The sequence below is a fragment of the Cervus elaphus genome, chromosome 5 (assembly GCF_910594005.1).
Source record: "Cervus elaphus chromosome 5, mCerEla1.1, whole genome shotgun sequence".
Lineage (NCBI taxonomy): Eukaryota > Metazoa > Chordata > Mammalia > Artiodactyla > Cervidae > Cervus > Cervus elaphus.
The window spans coordinates 50762945-50783306 of record NC_057819.1 but is presented as its reverse complement, the minus strand read 5'-3'; the positions used below and the strand labels follow the sequence as shown (position 1 = coordinate 50783306).

Below are 20362 nucleotides of genomic sequence, written 5' to 3'. Positions count from 1 at the left end.
TAGTTTGGTATTCCCATCTCTTTAAGAATTTTCCACAGTTTGTTGTAATTCACACAGCCAAAGTTTTAGCATAGTCTGTGAAGCAGAAGTAGATGTTTTTCTGGTATACCCTTGCTTTTCTATGATCCAATGGATGTTGCCAATTTGATTCTGGTTCCTCTGCCTTTTCTAAATCCAGCTTGCACATCTGGAGGTTCTTGGTCCCTGTACTGTTGAAGCTTAACTTGAAGGATTTTGAGGATTACCTTGCTAGCCTGTGAAATTAGTGTGATTGTATGGTACTTTGAACATTCCGTGGCATTGTCCTATTTTGGGACTGGAATGAAAACCGTCCTTTTCTAGTCCTGTGGCCACTGCTGAGTTTTCCAAATTTGCTGATATATTAAGTGCAACACTTTAACAGCACCATCTTTTAAGATTTGAAATAGCTCAGTTGGAATTCCAACACCTCTTATAGCTTTTTTTCGTAGCAATGCTTCCTAAGACCCACTTGACTTCACACTCCAGGATGTCTGGCTGTAGGTGACTGACCACACCATTGTGGTTATCCAGGTCATTAAAATCTTTCTGACTGGTTTTACAATAGTGTTTATGTTTTTTGCAATTGTAGTTCATATAACTAGATATAAAATGTCTTTTTTGGGTAGGTTATCAATCCTATTTTTGTATTATATAAATGTTTTTTAAATATATGATTAATTGATGCTTAATGAAGACACTTTTTTTGATTGACTTTTTACCGTTAGTAACTGCTATGGGTACCCAAGTCATCCAAACTCTTTGGCTATTAATTTTCCATCATTTCTCCAACTATTAGCTCCATTTGTTTCCATCTAGTCTCTTGCAGCTGCTAGAGTATTTCTGGTTGTTATTATAAAATCTGATAGGTGTACTTAAAAGGTATTTAGTAGATTTATACTTCAGAAATAATTCAAATATTTGATAGAGTCCACAAGGGACATTGTACATATGGAAGTGCCTTCTTAGTTCTTGTCGCTATATTTTTTCCTTTAGTGTCTTTGTGTTCACCGATGTGATGGACATGAGTTTGAGTAGGCTCTGGGAGTTGGTGATGGACGGGGAAGCCTGGTGTGCTACAGTCCATGGGATCGCAAAGAGTTGGACACGACTGAGCAACTGAACTGAACTAATCTCAATTTTTATCCTTAGGGAGTCTCTTTCCATTAAGCATATCTCTCTTTTCTTCTTCATTGTCATGTAATTCCACTTTGAATTCTGTCCACAATAACTTAGTATTTCCTGACAATGAGCTTACTCTTTCGAGGAGTGTTTCTATAACCTATGCAATGTTTTTTAAAAATCCAAGACTATTATCTCATTCTTTTATTTCTCATATATTCTAGAACATTTAATTGTTGCTTTAGGTCAGAAGAATATGAAAAATAATCACTGTTGTTCAGTCACTCAGTTGTATCTGGCTCCTTACGACCCTGTGAACTGCCGCATGCCAAGCTTTCCTGTCCTTCACCATCTCCTGGAGCTGGCGCAAGCTCAAGTGCATTGGTTCTGTGATTCCATCCAACCATCTCATCATCTGTTGTCCCCTTCTCTTCCTGCCTTCTATCTTCCCTAGCATCAGGGTCTTTTCTAATGAGTCAGCTCTTTGCATCAGGTGGCCCAAATATTGGAGCTTCAGTTGGAGCATTAGTCCTTCCAGTTCAGGGTTAATTACCTTTAGGATTGATTGGTTTGATCTCCTTGTAGTCCAAGAGACTCTCAAGAGTCTTCTCCCAACACCACAGTTCAAAAGTCTCAATTCTTTGGCACTCAGCCTTCTTTATGGTCCAGCTCTCACATCCATACATGACTACTGGAAAAACCATAGCTTTGACCATATGGACCTTTATCTCTGCTTTTTAATATAATATCTAGTGATGTCTCTGCTTTTTAATACACTGTCTAGGTCTGTCATAGCTTTTCTTCCAAGGAGCAAGTGTCTTTTAATTTCATGGCTGCAGTCACCATCTGCAGTGATTTTGGAGCCCAAGAAAATAAAGTTTCTTACTGTTTCCATATTTCTCCACCTTAGGTTAGAAGAATATTAAATATGATCAATAATATTTATGATTGCCAAATTTTGCTAATGAAAATACAAGACACACTGTTAAGTTAGAGTCTGAGACTGACAACAGATACATGTTTTTAATATAAGTATATTCATTGCAATATTTGGGACATATTTATACAGAAATTTTTGGATTTTTTTCAATTTAAAATTAGCATTTAACTGGATGTCCTGTATTTTATCTGGCAATCCTACTGATAATCATACCTAAGATAAGGATAATATCAATTTCCCTCTGGGTGATAATTTTTCAGAAACTTATGATTTCTGAATTTCAAAATATTTCTCATGGCAAATAATATTCAAATTTAATACTTTGCAATGAACAACTCTATAGCAAGCTCTTAGAACATTTTAAAAGGTCAGTATTATATTGTCATTAGAACATTTCCTGAGTTTTTCAATGAGTAAGTCATAATTCTTTTAAAAATCTGCACTTGTATGTATGTGGAATTAACATGAAGAACCAAAGAAATATGAATCATAGCTATCACTAGATTTATTGAATTTCATGTAACATGTACACAAATATGTTTCCATTTTGTAAAGAATAAAGCAATTCCTGCAAACACTTTTATAGAACGACATTGTTTTAGGAAAAAAAAATTGTTTTTATCATGAAAATTAAGACCTATGTGCACATCAGCTTTGAAACAGATTTTCCCCTCCCCAAGTTTGGCTTTTTAGAGCTAAAAGTAAAGAGCTTCATAGCTCTTTCATATCATGTACTCTAAACATGTACAGCCTAAAGCACAATTTTACAGCTAAATTTTAAGCCCCTGTGAAATAGGGTTTCTAATGGAAATGCTGACAGACTTCTAGCTGCAGGGACATCGCAGGCACCATTATAATAAATGGGTCTGAGGGAGACATGATACAGGCCCCCAGGTAATTAATGGCAGGATAAAATAAAATATAGGCGCACTATCCCACTGAGAGCATGACGCAATGGAAGAAACTTGTAATAAAACACAAAGAATGTCTTCAGCAAAGAACTGTGAGCAAAGACTTGTAAAATAAATCATGAGCTGGGGCTGTAGCTATAAGCAGTCACTGCATATTCCTTTATAATTAGGATTTTTTAAGAACACACCATAAAAATCATTTTTTGGCTAAGGAAAATTACTCTGTGTAATGGATTGAGAAGTCAGTGAAATATAAACTCAACTACTCAAGCAGCTAATAATAACCAGGGCTTTCCATTTGGTAAGTCTAGCTGTAAAAAGTCCAAGATTATGGCTCCATCTTTTTAGAAGAAATGAGTGTAATATATATTCTTAAACTCTGGAGACCTAGAAGGTTCTAAGAACTTTGGGCCATAATTCTCCTTAACCTTTGAAATCTGTAGTCTTTTTTGGTTCATTGCTTTGGTTTGTTTCGTTTTAATTAGAGGATAACTGGTAACAAGTTAAGTGATTGAAATCGGCTTTAACTTCATCTCTACATAGGACTACAGCTTAGCCATTGTCGTCCAGAGAGTCAGTGTTTTTAAGTGTACACCTATTCCTTTCTAGGCTAAAACATGTTTTAGAAGATAGAACACACAGGTTTAAAACATTACCATGCAGCTGGAAGGATACATGTTGGGAGTGTGTGGTGGGGGGGTAGGACAGGAAAAAAAGAGGGGGAAGGAGTAAGGAAGGAAAGAAGAAAGGAAGGAGTTAAGAAATAATGAATCACTATGACAGATTATTGACCTAAACTTTCTAAAAGATTTCCATCAATCCTCTATCTTGTTTCCTTGCCTCAGCGTGGCAATCAATTAATCCTATATGTTAAATGAAATGACTGAGTCCTCAAAGTTTGGATGACTTGCCAAGATCTCATAGCCAAGAAACTGGAGGAGTAATGACAAGTATCAACTACTTCTTCCTGCTAAAGTTTTTCCATTTTAATATATTGCCCTTGTAATTTCAGAAAAAAGTAAAATTTTTGCCTGGGTTACAGATATTCTCAATTGATTTATAAGCATAAATTTGGGCTGAATAATTCAGATAAGCTGGCTTCTGCTAGGAATATCTACATAGATATTAAGTTATTTCCTATGCATAAAAAGCACCTTCAATACAAATAAACTACCATTATGTTCTCATCAATTACTTACTAAAGAAATTTTTTTACCTAATAGTGATTTTTATATTTCCTTTTTTTCTAGTAAAATTTGTAAAATTGCTTAAAGCCTCTTACATTTTTGAAACGGGTTATTCTGTTCTTTTTTTCCCTTTCTTATTTGACCTATGAAAGCTGTCACCTTGATAATGTTTCTGAATCAGATGCTCTGAGATGAAGAAAGAATAGCCTATGAAAAATTCATCAATTCTATATGATCATGGAAAAATTGTGAAATTTATAGTAATATACTTCATTTTTATTTGTTGATTAAGTGATATTATTTTTTATTTCTGGCTTATTAGATTTATAAATTTGGAGTTGGAATGGTGATAACTGTATTACTTTCAAATCAACTTAAGAATAAAGTGAAATATGTATTTTTAAATTCATATTTTAATGTGAATTTCAGACCTTGTAAGAATGTAAGGAAACTTCTTTAAATGAAAAATAAGTTGAATACAGGGATCTAGGGAGATGAGCGGATAAAATGAGAGAATCTATAAACTCTGGTCACCTTGTACTTCTCTTTGCTAGCTACATGAAGTGTCAGTTGCATGAGGCAAAATCTTGACCCACTCAACAGAATATTGGCTAGGAAGCGTGTAATAAGGGCCAAAGGGGTATACCCTAAGTGAATGAATGAATTTGAAGGAGGCCCACTGTACAGAGAGAAGCAGTAGGGAACCTGGCCTCTCTTTCCCAAGTGGAAAAAAATTATTTCCCATGAAATTACTTCATGGAATATTTATAAAGCAGCTTTCATGTGACTTTATAGCCCAAGCACACGTGGCCTTTGTGATCCAGAATACCTTCACTCCAGTATTTAGCTGTAAGTGATCTCTGATATGTAAAGTATTATGTGATTATAAAGTCCACTATATAGCGAATGGACTCCCTGTATCTCAGGTTTTTTAGTTTCTTCACATTAGAGTGCATTTATTAAAGTTCCCAATCAGTAAACCAAGTTCTAAGTCTCATAAGATCATCAATTAATAATTAATAATTTGGCTTCAAATTATGAAATTATACTTACTTCTGGCTTCCCTGGTAGCTCAGCTGGTAAAGAATCCACCTACAATGCAGGAGACCCCAGTTGGATTTCTGGGTCGGGAAGATCCCCTGCAGAAGGGAATAGCTATCTACTCCAGCATTCTGGTCTGGAGAATGCCATGGACTGTAAACTCTATTATGTAAAATGACTATTTGCATTATCCATGTTTAATAGTTCATGTATTAAAACTACAGATATTTTTAACTACTTTATCAATTTAAATATAACATAATTTTGCTTTTATTTTTTTTTTCATTTCTTTCAGTTTTTTTTTCCATTTATTTTTATTAGTTGGAGGCTAATTACTTCACAGTATTGTAGTGGTTTTGCCATACATTGACATGAATCAGCCATGGATTTACATGTGTTCCCCATCCCGATCCCCCCTCCTGCCTCCCTCCCCATCCCATCCCTCTGGGTCTTCCCAGTGCACCAGCCCTGAGCACTTGTCTCATGCATCCAACCTGGGCTGGTGGTCTGTTTCACCCTTGATAGTATACTTGTTTCAATGCTGTTCTCTCATAACATCCCACCCTCGCCTTCTCCCACAGAGTCCAAAAGTCTGTTCTGTACATCTGTGTCTCTTTTTCTGTTTTGCACATATGGTTAAAGTTACCATCTTTTTAAATTCCATATATATGTGTTAGTATACTGTATTGGTCTTTATCTTTCTGGCTTACTTCACTCTGTATAATGGGCTCCAGTTTCATCCATCTCATTAGAACTGATTCAAATGAATTCTTTTTGATGGCTGAGTAATATTCCATGGTGTATATGTACCACAGCTTCCTTATCCATTTGTCTGCTGATGGGCATCTAGGTTGCTTCCATGTCCTGGCTATTATAAACAGTGCTGCGATGAACATTGGGATACACGTGTCTCTTTCAATTCTGGTTTCCTTGGTGTGTATGCCCAGCAGAGGGATTGCTGGGTTCTATTATGGCAGTTCTATTTCCAGTTTTTTAAGGAATCTCCACACTGTTCTCCATAGTGGCTGCATTCCTACCAACAGTGTAAGAGGGTTCCCTTTTCTCCACACCCTCTCCAGCATTTATTGCTTGTAGACTTTTGGATAGCAGAGAAATATGATAGCTTTTGTAAAAATACTGAAAATTCATTTTTCTTTGACCATAATTAATTCAATTACCTTTACAGATTAAAGTCTTCTTTAATGTATTATATCACTTATATAATTGATCACATTTATAAAATATATTTCAAACTGTAGTCACAGATTTAATACATCTGAATCTCTCAAGATTTTGAATATCCAAAAGATGGATTTACAAATATATCAAATAAAGTCTACCAGTGTACTTAAATTAAAAAATTAATGTCTAAATTTTTAGATATAAAAATTCATATTATGTATCAATCCAAGCATGCTTTGCAAACCTAAGCATTTAAAATTAAATCCAAAGATTGATATGCTAGGTCTTCAAATACATCAGGTTCTTTTAAGCATTTCAAATATTTAAATAACAAACAGAATGATTACCATATTTAGAAAACTTATTACTAAGCTTAATACATAAATATTAATACTATTGATCTGATTTGGTTCCTTATTTTATATTTCTATACCTTACAGGTCTTACAAACTGATTTATAATACAAATAAAGAGATTGGAATTGAAATCTCATACTGGCTTAAGTTTCTTGATCTCAGATTTGATATCAAAATATATTTATAGATTTGGGTTAAGGCCCAAGATTTTGGACAGGCAAGTAAAATCTGGGATTGATTACTTGATAATTCTACCTGAGCTGCACGTTAATATGGCTGTTTTAAGGATATAGTTCTGTCTGTGTTGAACGAATCAAAGCAAAATGGAGACTTGAAAGACACTTTTCAACTTGTATTCTGTATTTTAATTTTTCAATTCAGTGCATAAAGTGTTCCCTGGGTAACCTTTAAGACTCATCCTCATTTTATTTTGGTTTTAACCTCTTTTGAATTTTTAACCTTATTTGGAAGATGAAATTCTGAACCCTGCAGTGAAACACAACTAATTTCCTTGGTCTTGGATTGCAATGAATAAAATTCATACTGCAGATCCTGGTAATAAAACTCTTTGTTGCTCAAGTAAAACATAATTGACTGCTCCATGCTTTTTATATTTAACTTTCTTATCTAATTGATTACCATTTTACATTTATTGGGCTAAATTCCTAATCTTGCATAACAAATTTCTTTCAAAACTAGTGATTTATAAACCAGTGAGTGAAAATAACCTTCTTTTTTCCATTTTCATAGTTTCGTAAGCTGAGGATTTGGGAGGGGTTTAGCTGTGGGCTATGACTGTAGTTATTTTCATACTTGACTGAGCTGAGCATCCAGCATGACTCACTCCTGTGACTGGCAGCCAATGCTGAGTGTTGGCTGAGAGTGTGGCTAGTACAGTCAACTAGAGAGCCTACACACCGTGCCTCCTTATGGTGGCTCACAGAACGGAAGCCTTAGAGTAGTTGAAATTCTCATTTGGCGGCTCAGGACTCCACTGTAAATAGCCCTATAGGTAAGCTGGAGGCTGCATTTCTTTTTTGACCTAGTCCTATGGGCTTCCGTGGTAACTCAGCAGTAAAAATCCTCCTGTAATGCAGAAGACTGGAGTTCAGTCCCTGGGTTGGAAAGAACCCCTGGGAACGAAATGGCAACCCACTCCAGGGTTCTTGCCTGGAAATCCTGTGGACAGAGGAGCCTAGCAGGCTACAGTCTATGTGGTTGCAAAAAGAGTCAGACACGACTTTGCAACTAAACAGCAACAACCTAGAAAGTATATAATTTCATTTTCTCTGTGTGCTATTGGTCAAAATCATCACAGATCCATATGGATTCAAGTGGAGCTTAGACCATCTCTAGATGAGAGAAGTATCAAAGACATTGTTGCCATTAAAAAAATTCCATACTTATTTATTTATGAAGTTGAATTCATTTACATGAGATTGATAAAAAATTATGACTATCCAATCCTATAATTATATCTTGTTACATGAGCTGTTACATTCAGGTCAAAGCTCAATAAAACTATTTTATAAGTGTGCGAATTGTTCCATTCATTAAATTATTATCCAGTTTTGTGCACCATAAATTAAATTTGTTGCACCATAAATTACTTCTAATTTAAATGATAAACTTATTTATAATGGAAGATAGAAAATTATGATTCACTCTTATAATACTTTTCCATTTAAGAACACTTTTATGACGTTATTTTAACAAAATATTTTCTTACTACTAGAAATAAGACATTCTTTAATTGATTAATAAAACCTTAAGAGCCTTTTTACACATTTTATAAGCAAGTTGTCAAAGGCACTTCTCTCATCAAGAAAGCAGAAAGATGGTCCTTGAACATAAGGTACATTGAATCATACAAGTTACAATGCAGATCAAGTGTTTGTACAACCTAAAAGGCAAGGCAGATGCTTATGAAGCATAAAACAGCAAAGACCTTTTGAATACTCGTGTTCTGACTTGTGGTGATCAGGTTATCTTAACAAGAAGAGTTTGTTCAGGAATAAGATGTTTTCCAACAGTTTCTAGCAGCTCAGGACTGGATTTTCACACCATTGCTGGGTTGCAAGGAGTCTTAGCTGGAAGTCCGTAGCACAGCTGAAATCTGTGACTAGCTGGGAATTAATACCTCTCTGTCTTTACTAACCCTAACATCTCTAATACCTCTCTGCTCATGTTAGTGTTTTGAATTACTTTCGTTCCTAAAGTACGTATGAAAAGACTTTTTATTCTGAGATAATTGAAGATTGTCTTATGCAGTAGTAAAAAGGAATGCAGAGAGTCCCCTTCACCCAATGTCCCCTCGTGGCTGTGTCTTACAGTAGCAGACACAGTATTATAAGCAGGAGGCTGACACTGACATCATCTGGCAACCCAGTTTGACATGTAGTTGTGTGTGTTTGTGTGTGTGTGTTTAATTCTATGCAAATTTATGTGTACAGTCTTATTATTTATCATCACAGTCAAGATACAAGGGAAAAAAAAGATACAGGAAAGTTTTATTACTACAAGAATCCCTGTGCTATCCTTTTATATTTACATTCTGCTTTCCCCCATTTATTTACCACTAGATTCAACAAACATAAAATTACATTTTAATAAACATAATTAATACAACTAGAACAGGATGAAAGATGTAAATTACAGAAACTGAAGAGATTTTTAATTGGAAATATTCTTGGGAATAATTAACACAGACTATTATTCCACTTGTAAATCTGTTGTTCCACATTATAGTTAAACAAAATGTATAAAGAAAATACCAATGCCTTTATTAAATGCCTATATGAATACTCTGACGGAACATTGTGTTTATAACTATGTAAAGTTTTAAGTGTGACCAAGTGTTTGCTTCTTGCTTGTTCATTTATACATTCCAGAAACCCTTTTATGTGTTGTTTTAATAGCACTCACAGCATAGAAACAGTCTCACAATGGTATGTCAATGGTAATGAAGGAAGAGGTTTTAAAGCAATTTTAGTTGTTGACCTTAAACAGACAGACTGCCAAATATTTCTTCAGCAAAGATGGGTTTATTTGGGATCAGCAAAGAATTACACTTCAGAATCTGCAACCATAGCAAGTCATCTCTAAGTCCCTACAGAGCAAGGGAAGAACTTTTTTTAAGAAGAAATGAATGTTGGGAGGGTTGTGGTAAACAAAGGACACAGGGCTGAGTCCTCGCCCAGACAGTTTTTCTTCTCCTTGTCGGGCTCTGCTGTTGTCATGGGTTATGAGAGCTCCGCCTTCTGGTCTTCCTATTCTATTTAATTGTTGCTTTTGTTCATTAATTTTTATATAGCAATCTCAGGATATTTATTGTGTTTTATCCAAAGTGAGACAAGTAATTATTTTAAAAATTCATCCTAAATTCTTGATTAATAGTAGTTTCCAACAGGATAGCTTTGAAAGCTATACTTAAATTTAAATTAGATTTAGTCAAGTAAAATGGACTTTGGGTCTATTAGTTTCATATGTGTATATCTTCTTTTCATAAAAAATAGTTATTTTATTATGTAAGTTGCTCTTGAATAACTTTCATAAACTGTAATACCATCTACTGCATGTCACTCATCTATTTCTCTGATAATTATGGGGAATATCTAATCTTCTATATATCTACCTTTTGTGTTAGTCTTTCATTCCTATCATTTAAAAATGTCTGACACATTCATTCTTTGCTAAGATATATTAAAATAAACTTTTAAAATACCCGAGACATTAGATAAATAACCCAGTGTGGTGAAACAAAGCACATCTCATACAATTTGTGCAAAACCGAAACCTGTTTTCAGTCATGCTAAAACTTTGTTCCATGATTCAAAGATTATCAACAGAGCCTTTCTCCTTAGAAATAATCACACATCAGCATGCAACAACATTTATTTATCATCAGCTTTCATATTATCATATAATAAAATGTAATAATCTTCAATTTAGTGCATTAACCTTTGTATAATTCATAATTTTTTGCTGTGTTATGAAACACACTATCTACTTTAATTGACATCAGATTTTCTCAATGGAGAAAGTAATGAGTTGAGTTGCATTCTGGTGCGCAGTCTTCCTAATCTGAGTATCTACTCATAAATATTTTCCTCTGTTGAACTAACAGAAGTGAATCCTGTCCAAAACTTAAACTTTAACAAATCACATTTATTGACACTGATGACATTTCAAAGTTAAGGTGTACACTCTTCATATCTGAATTTAGCTGGTTTATGGGTTTAAATTATGTGAGTGTGAGTATAAACCAGAACTCTTTTTAGATACCTTCTCAGCCTAATAATTACGCTTTTTAAATACTAAAGATATAACGAAATTATCACACTTGTATTCCTCAAGTTGAAGCATTTTCAGTTCAGTTCAGTCGCTCAGTCGTGTCCGACTCTTTGCGACCCCATGAATCGCAGCACGCCAGGCCTCCCTGTCCATCACCAACTCCCGGCGTTTACTCAGACTCATGCCCATTGAGTTGGTGACGCCATCCAGCCATCTCATCCTCTGTCGTCCCCTTCTCCTCCTGCCCCCAATCCCTTGAAGCATTTTAGGGGGCCAGTAGTATTAAGTTCTAAAAACACATACGTATAAATAGACTCACAGATGTAAAGAGCAAACTTGCGGTTATCAGGGGGCCTCCCAGGAAATCCTCGCGGTAAAGAACCCTCCTGCCAAAGCAGGAGACGCAGGTGATAGGTTCAGTCCCTGGGCCGGGAAGGTTCCTCGGAGGAGGGCAGGGCAACCCACTCCAGTATTATTGCCTGGAGAAGGCCATGGACAGAGGAGCCTGGCAGGCTACAGTCCATGGGGACGCAAAGAGTCAGACACGACTGAGCACAGCCCCGAAGCCACAGCAGCATGGTCACCAGGAGGGGAAGGGGTGGGGAGGGGTAAACCGGGAGATGGGGTTGACATGTGCGCACCACTATGTGTAAAATAGATAACTAATAAGGACCTACTGAATAGCACAAGGAGCTCTATCCAGAACTCCGTAGTTACCTATATGGGGAAAAAAGTGGATATATGTATATATATATATGTGTGTGTGTGTGTGTGTGTGTGTGTGTGTGTGTATATATACACATATACATATATATAATTGATTTGCTTTTCTGTACAGCAGAGACTAACACAACATATGCTATATTCCCTTGTGGCTCAGCTGGTAAAGAATCTGCCTGCAATGTTGGAGACGTGCGTTCGATCCCGGGGTTGGGAAGATCCCCTGGAGAAGGGAAAGGCTACTACCCACTTCAGTATTCTGGCCTGGAGAATTCCTTGGGCTTTATAGTCTATGGAGTAGCAAATAGTCTGACATGACTGAGCAACTTTCACTTCTTTCATAACAATTTAAATTTTTTAAATTTATAATTTTTTAAAAGAATGAACCAAAAAACATATTTTTAAACTTTCTAAGATGAACTGTCACCTTTGGTTGGATGGCATGATCAACTCAGTGGACATGAGTTTGCACAAACTCTGGGAGATGGTGAAGGACAAGTAAGCCTGGCATGCTGCTCTCCATGGGGTCACAAAGAATCAGACACAACAAGATGAACAATTTGAGGAAAATAACTTCTGTACTTTTTAATATAATGAAAGATTTACTTGAAAAATTTAACTCAGATACCAACTACCCATCAGATAGCTCTTCCTTTCATTTACAAACTGAGTAACATGTCTGGAAATGACTAGAAATATTACCCTAAAGTTTCAGTTTTTATATATCTCAACTTAGCTTTTCTTTGCTTTTTATTTTTGTCTGTCTCACCAGTGTCAATGTTCTGATTAGTTTCGGCTTGTATGAAATAAAAGTGATTCACATTTCATATGTTAAATGTGATCCTTTCATATATTGTTATTCTTCCTAGAACTGCCGCAACTTAAAAATTGCCCAGGAAAGAGAATCCCTTTTCAAGTCTGGTCATGTAAAATCAGGTTGTACATACAATAAATTCTGCTAATATCCTTGGGCAGAGTATAATGTCCCAGTTTCAGGGATTTTTTTAAAATTGAAATCATAGTGCACATTTATAGTTTTCTTTTTCTGGTTATGCAGTCTTTGAATTATTAAAGTCACACTGAATGTTTTGTGGAACTATTGTTTACATGCTTCTTCTGAGCACCACAGTTTCATCTGAACACAGATTAACAATAAAACCTACCCATAAACCATTCTTCATATGTAATTTCTGAATTTTCTTCTTCCTATGTAGCTAGAGAAATATTTCAAATTGCATTTTAAATGACATACACAGTATCCAAAGAATAATATCCTAGGATTGATGTTAAGAATTATATTACTTGCTTTGGAAAGTTCTCATACACAAGCAGTAAACTTTTTAACTGAGAAAAGTGTGATAGCTTAATGTCGTTCAAGATATACAAGAAAGTTCTAGCATCATAAATGTAAATGCCAAAATGCGTAAAATCGTACTAATTACATTTAGCATGGAAAATCACCTCATTTTACATTTTCTCAGAAGCAGGAGAAACTATATCCATATCTCTTGTATTTATTTAACTTCAAGTTCCTTACATTGCAACTGTTAACTTATTTGCCTCTTGGAATGATATATGTGTTAATTGTATGGAAAACTAGCTCTAAGGGTTTAACATAAGAATTTAAGTTCTTTCATAGTTTAAATTTATTCCTTGAACACTTCTGCTTATGCATGCAGATGGGCTAATGGTGCTGTGACTGTCATTAACCCAGAGTCACTTGCAAAATGCTATGCCAAGAGATTATTTTCTGTGATTACAGTCTTGAGCTTTCAGTTACATGGCCTATTTTTGAGCGTAATTTCATTTTTTTTTTTGTCTCTCAGCAAAACACAAAGATTTTGCTAAAATGAATTAACTCTGTGGTTGATTGCCTCCCAACTCTAGATTCTTTCAACTGCAGCCACTGTCTTTTCCAAAGCTCAGTGCATCGCTCCAGGTCGTGCCCCAGTAAGTCACTGACAGATCTTTAAATTGCTCGTTTCCATCAGTTCATGGGGTGGCACAGTCTCTGTTCGTCATCAATTCTTTTCACACAACCAACCTAGCAAGTCTGAATTCAGATGAGCAACACTTCCGTGCTGATGAACTTGCTACTTTGTAATACTTTGCTGATTGTATTTTAATCCTTTCATTTCATGGCAGGGATTCTTTTCAGATATCTAAGTGGCATTAATTAAAGCTAAAATAAAATTTTAGACATCTTAATGTTCTATATTTCACTGAAATTTGTACCTTGGCTATTTAAAGCTTAGCTTCTTCTGGAATTCTATCCCTTGCTGATTTATCTTTATAGTATCTATATCATATCTGTAGGTACAGCTGATCACTTCATCTGGAACTTTCTTGAATTCCTGTGTCTGAGTTCCATCTGAATCATTGCTGCTAGTCACCAGGTGTGAAAGCTGGGGGCCCTCTCTACTTCCTTATGTATGTTTAACTAACGATTCCCACCCTGGCACATAGTAAGTCTGCCTTTACCTCTTGTGTTCCTCACTTTATTCCTTCCTTTGCATCACTTCAGTGTTGCACTCTGTAACTGCTGAGGTCCTTATTTAATACACACGGAGGAAAAGAGAGCATTATAAAGTGGTGAGCTCAGGGAATTTGTGACAAGGGTTCATTTCCTAAGAAAACAAGCTGAGATGAAAACAGTATTTTATATATAAACACGTTGTACATGTTGAAAATTGTTTTTAAGATGGTCTTCCTTCAGATGGCTATTCCTTGTATCACTTCTGCCAATGAAGCCACGTGTAGTCTGGATGCACTTGTTAGAAATTCTGCTTTGGAGAATCTTCACAGAAAATTATGATGTTTAGATTCTTCACAGTTCCTTCTGTATCAACTTTTCTCTTCATTTCAACCTAATATTGTTTCTTGGAGTTTCATTCTAATTTCATACATGCTATATCTTTTTGCATAAGTTTTTAGAGTGACAAATACTTTCCTGAATTTTCTCTCTGGAAACAGCACTGCAATATTTTCAGAGGTGTTTACTTTTCATAAATGTTCAGGATGATTTTACAGTCCCCTTTTTTTATTGTTCATCAACCATAAGGGTTTATTTTTTCCTTCCCTCCCTCCTTCCATCTCTTCCTCTCCTCCTTCCTCCCTGCCTCCTTCCTTCCCTCACTCCCTTCTTTACTTTCTGATTATTTCGTTCTCAAGTGAAATGACCTTCCATAAGACTCAATTTTCCTTAAGAGGTAAGTGTCGGATATACTTGCCTTGGCTCCCTTTTGACTTGGTGATGGTTACAGATCCCTCCAGCCCCACAGCTAGAATTTAAGTTTGTTTGTTCATCTGTCAGTCTAGCACTCAATTTCTAGAAAAACATTCTTTTGTGAAATGTGATTTTCCCTATCACGATTGCTCAAAAAGATACTAAAGCAGGCAAACAAGCAAAAAGAAAATAAGAAAAACTTCCATTCTCCAAACTCAGTATCCTTAGGGTTAAATTCCCCTGAAAAGAATCACACTTTTTGGAACTCTCTCACCCAGGCAGTGGTGTAATACGGGGTATAGCCCTTCCACCCACCCCCTACTCACACCTGGTTTCTGCCAGGTCTGTTGATTTTAAGGCTGGTTCAGTTCAGTTCAGTCGCTCAGTCGTGTCTGATGCTTTGTGACCCCATGGGCTGCAGCACACCAGGCTTTGCTGTTCATCACCAACTCCCGAGCCTTGCTCAAACCCATGTCCATCAAGTCAGTGATGACATCCAACCATCTCATCCTCTGTCTTCCCCTTCTCCTCCCGCCTTCAGTCTTTCCAAGCATCAAGGTCTTTTCCAATAAGTCAGTTATTTGCATCAGGTGGCCAGAGTATTGGAGTTTCAGCTACAGCATCAGTCCTTCCAATGAATATTCAGGACTGATTTCCTTTAGGATTGACTGATTTGATCTCTTTACAGTCCAAGGACTCTCAAGAGTCTTCTCCAACTCCACAGTTTCAAAGCATCAATTTTTTGGTGCTCAGCTTTGTTCATAGTTCAACTCTCACATCCATACATGACTACTGGAAAAACCATAGCTTTGACTAGATGGACCTTTGTTGGCAAAGTAATATCTCTGCTTTTTAATATGCTATCTAGGTTGGTCACTGTCTCAGTTGGTAAAGAATCTGCCTGCAATGCAGGAGACCTGGGTTCAGTCCCTGGGTTGGGAAGATCCTCTGGAGAAGGGAAAGGCTACCCACTCCATTATTCTGGTCTGGAGAATTCCATGGACTGTATAGTCCATGGGGTCACAAAGAGTCAGACACGACTAAGTGACTTTCACTTCCACTTCCACTAGGTTGGTCATAACTTTTCTTCCAAGGAGCAAGCGTATTTTAATTTCATGGCTGTAGTCATCATCTGCAGTGAGTTTGGAGCCCCCCAAAATAAAGTCTCTCATTGTTTCCATATCTATTTTCCATGAAGTGATGTGACTGGATGCCATGATCTTAATTTTTGAATGTTGAGTCTTGAGCCAACTTTTTCACTCTCCTCTTTCACTTTCATCAAGAGGCTGTTTAGTTCTTCTTCACTTTCTGCCATAAGGGTGGTGTCATCTGTATATCTGAGGTTATCGATATTTCTCCCAGCAATCTTGATTTCAGCTTATGCTTCATCCAGCCCACATTTCACATGATGTACTCTGCATATAAATTAAATAAGCAGGGTGACTATATACAGCCTTGACGTACTGCTTTGCCAATTTGGAACCAGTCTGTTGTTCCATAAAAACAGACTAGCTAGCTATTTCACAATTAATGTGTTGCATTGATCAAAACATTCATTTAGATTTTTCCATAAGATGTTACAGAAAAGCCCAAAGGAACTTTTTCAGCCAACCCAGTAGAAAGCTAGAAGCAGATGGAAAAGAGCTTTCTGCTTATTTTTTTTAATGTTTTCTTATTTATTTATTCATTTATTTATTTTTCCATTTATTTTTATAGTTGGAGGCTAATTGCTCTCTGCTTAAAAACAAAACAAACTGACTTAGAAGACGGTGTCCCATTTTTTCTGAGTGGTACAAATTATAGATCTCAGGCAGAGGCAACTTGCCACATTAGGAGTCTGTATCATAGTAATATTAAATGTCTCACTTGTTTTTAGATATATCCTTAGAATTTCACTGCAGCTTTCCTTTTTAGACCTCAGTTGTGAGTGTGGAATATTCAGTTTGAGCTCTGTTCTTAATATAGTGGTATACAGACTCTCAGGATTGCAGATGATGCAGCCATATTGTTTTAAAGCTGTTGAATTGGGAATATTTCTTGCCATTAAAGTGTGTAAAAATGTGAGCTCATCTAATTTAATTTAACAGCAGTGATTCACTAGTAGAATACTATTGAAGGTAGCAATATTGAGTAACATTTCAAGAGGGTAGATAAAATCATAATGAAATATTTGGCAGTGGAATGCTTGATATTTTCATATGTGCAGAAAAAATAAGGCATTACTCAGTTCAGTCAGTCTAGCACAGAGATTAATTAAGAACTGAGGTTAAATTTGAGATCTGCAACTATATGAATTTAGTAACTGCTCTGTTTGTGACTCTGAATAAGGAAGCATAAAATTACCAGTGGAATAGAGAACATAATTTCTGACCTTAAGAAATCTGCAATTTGATGGATATTCCAACCTTTTGATGTTTTGCAGACCAAATAATTCAATATATTTTTTAAAAAGTAAAGTCATACACATAGCTGATCCTTGAAATGCTGATTTTTCAGTACAGATCACACCAGCAGTAAACAGAAAGGAGGGAAATGGCATAGTTTCCTGTGAAGGTTAAATGGTTTAAAAGAACTTAGACTTTGAAAGTGTTATTAACTGAGTGTATTTTAAGTGAATTTAATTTGTTCATAGTGGTTTGCCTTCCATTAGAGTTTATTGACTAGTTGAACTCGCATAGTTCAAGGACTCAATACTGAATAAGTAGTAGACTTATATTAATGTTTCTTGAGTGATAAGTAATTGAATAAATGTATAATGTTACTAATTTAGAATAAAGAAACAAGATTTATCTTTAAATTTTTTTCCTGTGGAAGAGATTTTCAACAAAGTTCTTTAAAACTTTGTCAAACTCCTAAGAAATGTGCAGGTGAATAAACAATTCTTATGCACTGGTTAAACAATACACAATTGATTAGTGCATTAAAAGTCATGCTTTGATTCATTATTAACTTCTTAATGTCTACTAATCTTAATTACTGTTTTCTTACTGTTTAGTGAAATCTGTCACTGGGTTGCCATGGGCCTTTGTAATGTAAATTCGTAATTTAGGAAAACTCTAGTAGCATATCTGTTTACTAGAAAACCTGGTAAAAATCTAGGAACATTATGTAAGATTCTGCTTGCTGAATTAATCCCTTTGCCCCTCCATGTCAACTCTCTATTTTTCTCTGCCCTTTTCTCTGCTCCCAGAAGGCTGAGTTGGGTGGACAACATTATTGGCTTCTAACAGAATTTGGCCCATTGAAAGCCTAAGGAGCAGACTAGAAGGAAGGGCTAGCAGGGTATGGAGACCCTTGAAAGAAGGTTATGGCTTTTCTCAAGGCAGCCCTTCCCTGTAACTATAGCATCTTCTGACCTAGCTTTGGGGACCTAGGGTTAACCCTGTGATCTGACATTCTCTCTAATAGTTTCTTCACAATATACAAGTTACACTTATTTATTAATACTCTTTGTTAAATTCTTCTGTAATGATCATAATTGGGCATTCAATCTACTTCCTATTGGGACCACACAAAAAAGAAAGTTTTCTTATTTTTGTGCTCAATACTTCAGTATCAGAACACCATGTTTATCAAAAAGACTCCAACTTGACGTGATAATGTTAAGAAACAACTTCAGGAAAAATAATAAAAATACCTTTCAGTCTTTATCTGTATCTCTACAAAGCTGTTTTTTTTTTTTTTTCCTTTTTGAAAATGATACTACAGAAAAACAGAAAAATTTCTCATTCAGTGATTTTTCCTTTCTGTTTTACAAGTTTATCAGAAAGAATGCAACAATCATGCATTATGAAGCAAAATTGTTCAGAGAAATGCTCACAGACATCTGAATTAATGAACTAAATTTGTCAATTTCAAAATGTTAAACTTCTTGAATTTTTCAAGGAAATGAAGTCTCCTGCCTAAAAATTAAAAAAAAAAATGTTCAATTGAAACACTGACAATTGGTATTATAAAACCTATTTTACCAATGCAGTGCAAGGACTTTTTATTAGTGTTGTATAAATCAAGCTGCTTCACAATATTATTATTCATCAGATTTTTACTCTGAGAATGTTATTCGTCCTTGAATTCAGACTGTATAAATCAATTTATACTCATGATCTTGAAGTAAACACAGTCCACATTAATCTTTTGGTTACTTGGTAAATTCTTAGCGCCCATGCAAGGAGCCTCTATACATCATATGCACTTGCTTATGACTATCTTAGCCTTTTTTCAAAATTGTTTCTCATGAGAAAAATCATCCATCTCTCTATCAGGATTATGAGGGTCTTTGGTTCACGGATTGTGTTTTGTACATCAGTAGGATTCTCTAAAGTACATGTTACAGTTTATGCATACACTATACATGTTTATTGTTAGTGTGCAATGATTAAAGCTGTTCCATAGCATATGTTGAACTGTCTGATTATGGAAGGCCTAGGGATATAAGAATAGTTATCTGAATCAAGGTTTAGAAACATGAAATTTTGGCTTTGGAAGAGAAGGTCTTATGCTTATCTCTACTCACTAGTCTGTTAGCAAATGTTACAATGTATACCATAGAGCCAACATTGTTTTGAGCAGAGTGAAGAATGTAAAAACGAGATATAATGCACTTATAACTTTAGTGAGCGTATATTATAAATTTTAAAATTGTAGACATCTCTAAGCATTTGACTTGCTCAAATTTAAATATTCTCTCCATTTAGGAGGAGCTTTCGTGGAGTCAGTTGTGCTGAGGCAAGGCTGCGCTGCCACCGTATTGAAGCTGAGAAAACTCTTCTCCAGGTGCTGGGAAGAGAAGACATAATTTGCTGACACTTTGAATCTTGAGGTTTTAATAGCAAATATATAGGGAGTTAAGACATTGTTTTTGGCATGGAGGTTGAGGTACTGAATCAGTAGAAGATAGCACATGTTAATCAAACTGTTTCTGGAACCAACCTGAGCTATTTTCCTGTTTCCTAGCATCCCTAGATCCTGCTTATATCCCAAGCCTGACTCTATAGGCTTCATTAATCCTATAAATCTAGACTTGGTTCAGTTGCTTACAGTCAAGAACTAGATGGATGTGTAAGATAAAAACTAAATGCCTACACAAATTTAGAAAGTTAAACATTAGCCATGGTAATATCCGTGTGTGATAGAAGATGAGTGTGGGCCTGAGTTTTCATGGAAGATCCCATGGAATAGAAGATACATATGTTGGAACTTGATGAATGAGTAGAATCTGAATAAGCAGGAAAGAAAAGAGGGGGAATTCCAGGTCCTATAATCAACACTGTAAATGCCAGTGACTCAAGGAAGAGTGGGGTTATAGAGAGACAAGGCCTATTTTTCCAGAATAAATTGTCATCATTTCTTTTGAATTTCACTATAAT

At 35.7% G+C, this 20362-nt stretch overlaps 1 protein-coding gene across 1 annotated transcript in view; it reads left to right on the top strand.

The window, feature by feature from the left end:
• Positions 1 to 20056, top strand: part of SLC7A11 (solute carrier family 7 member 11) — a 248002-nt gene extending 227946 nt beyond the window's left edge. Inside the window, exon 12 of the mRNA XM_043902431.1 lies at positions 19691 to 20056. Coding sequence (XP_043758366.1) covers positions 19691 to 19791 — 101 coding nt within the window. The 3' untranslated portion in view covers positions 19792 to 20056. The remainder of the gene's footprint in view (positions 1 to 19690) is intronic.
• Positions 20057 to 20362: the final 306 nt, after the last annotated feature.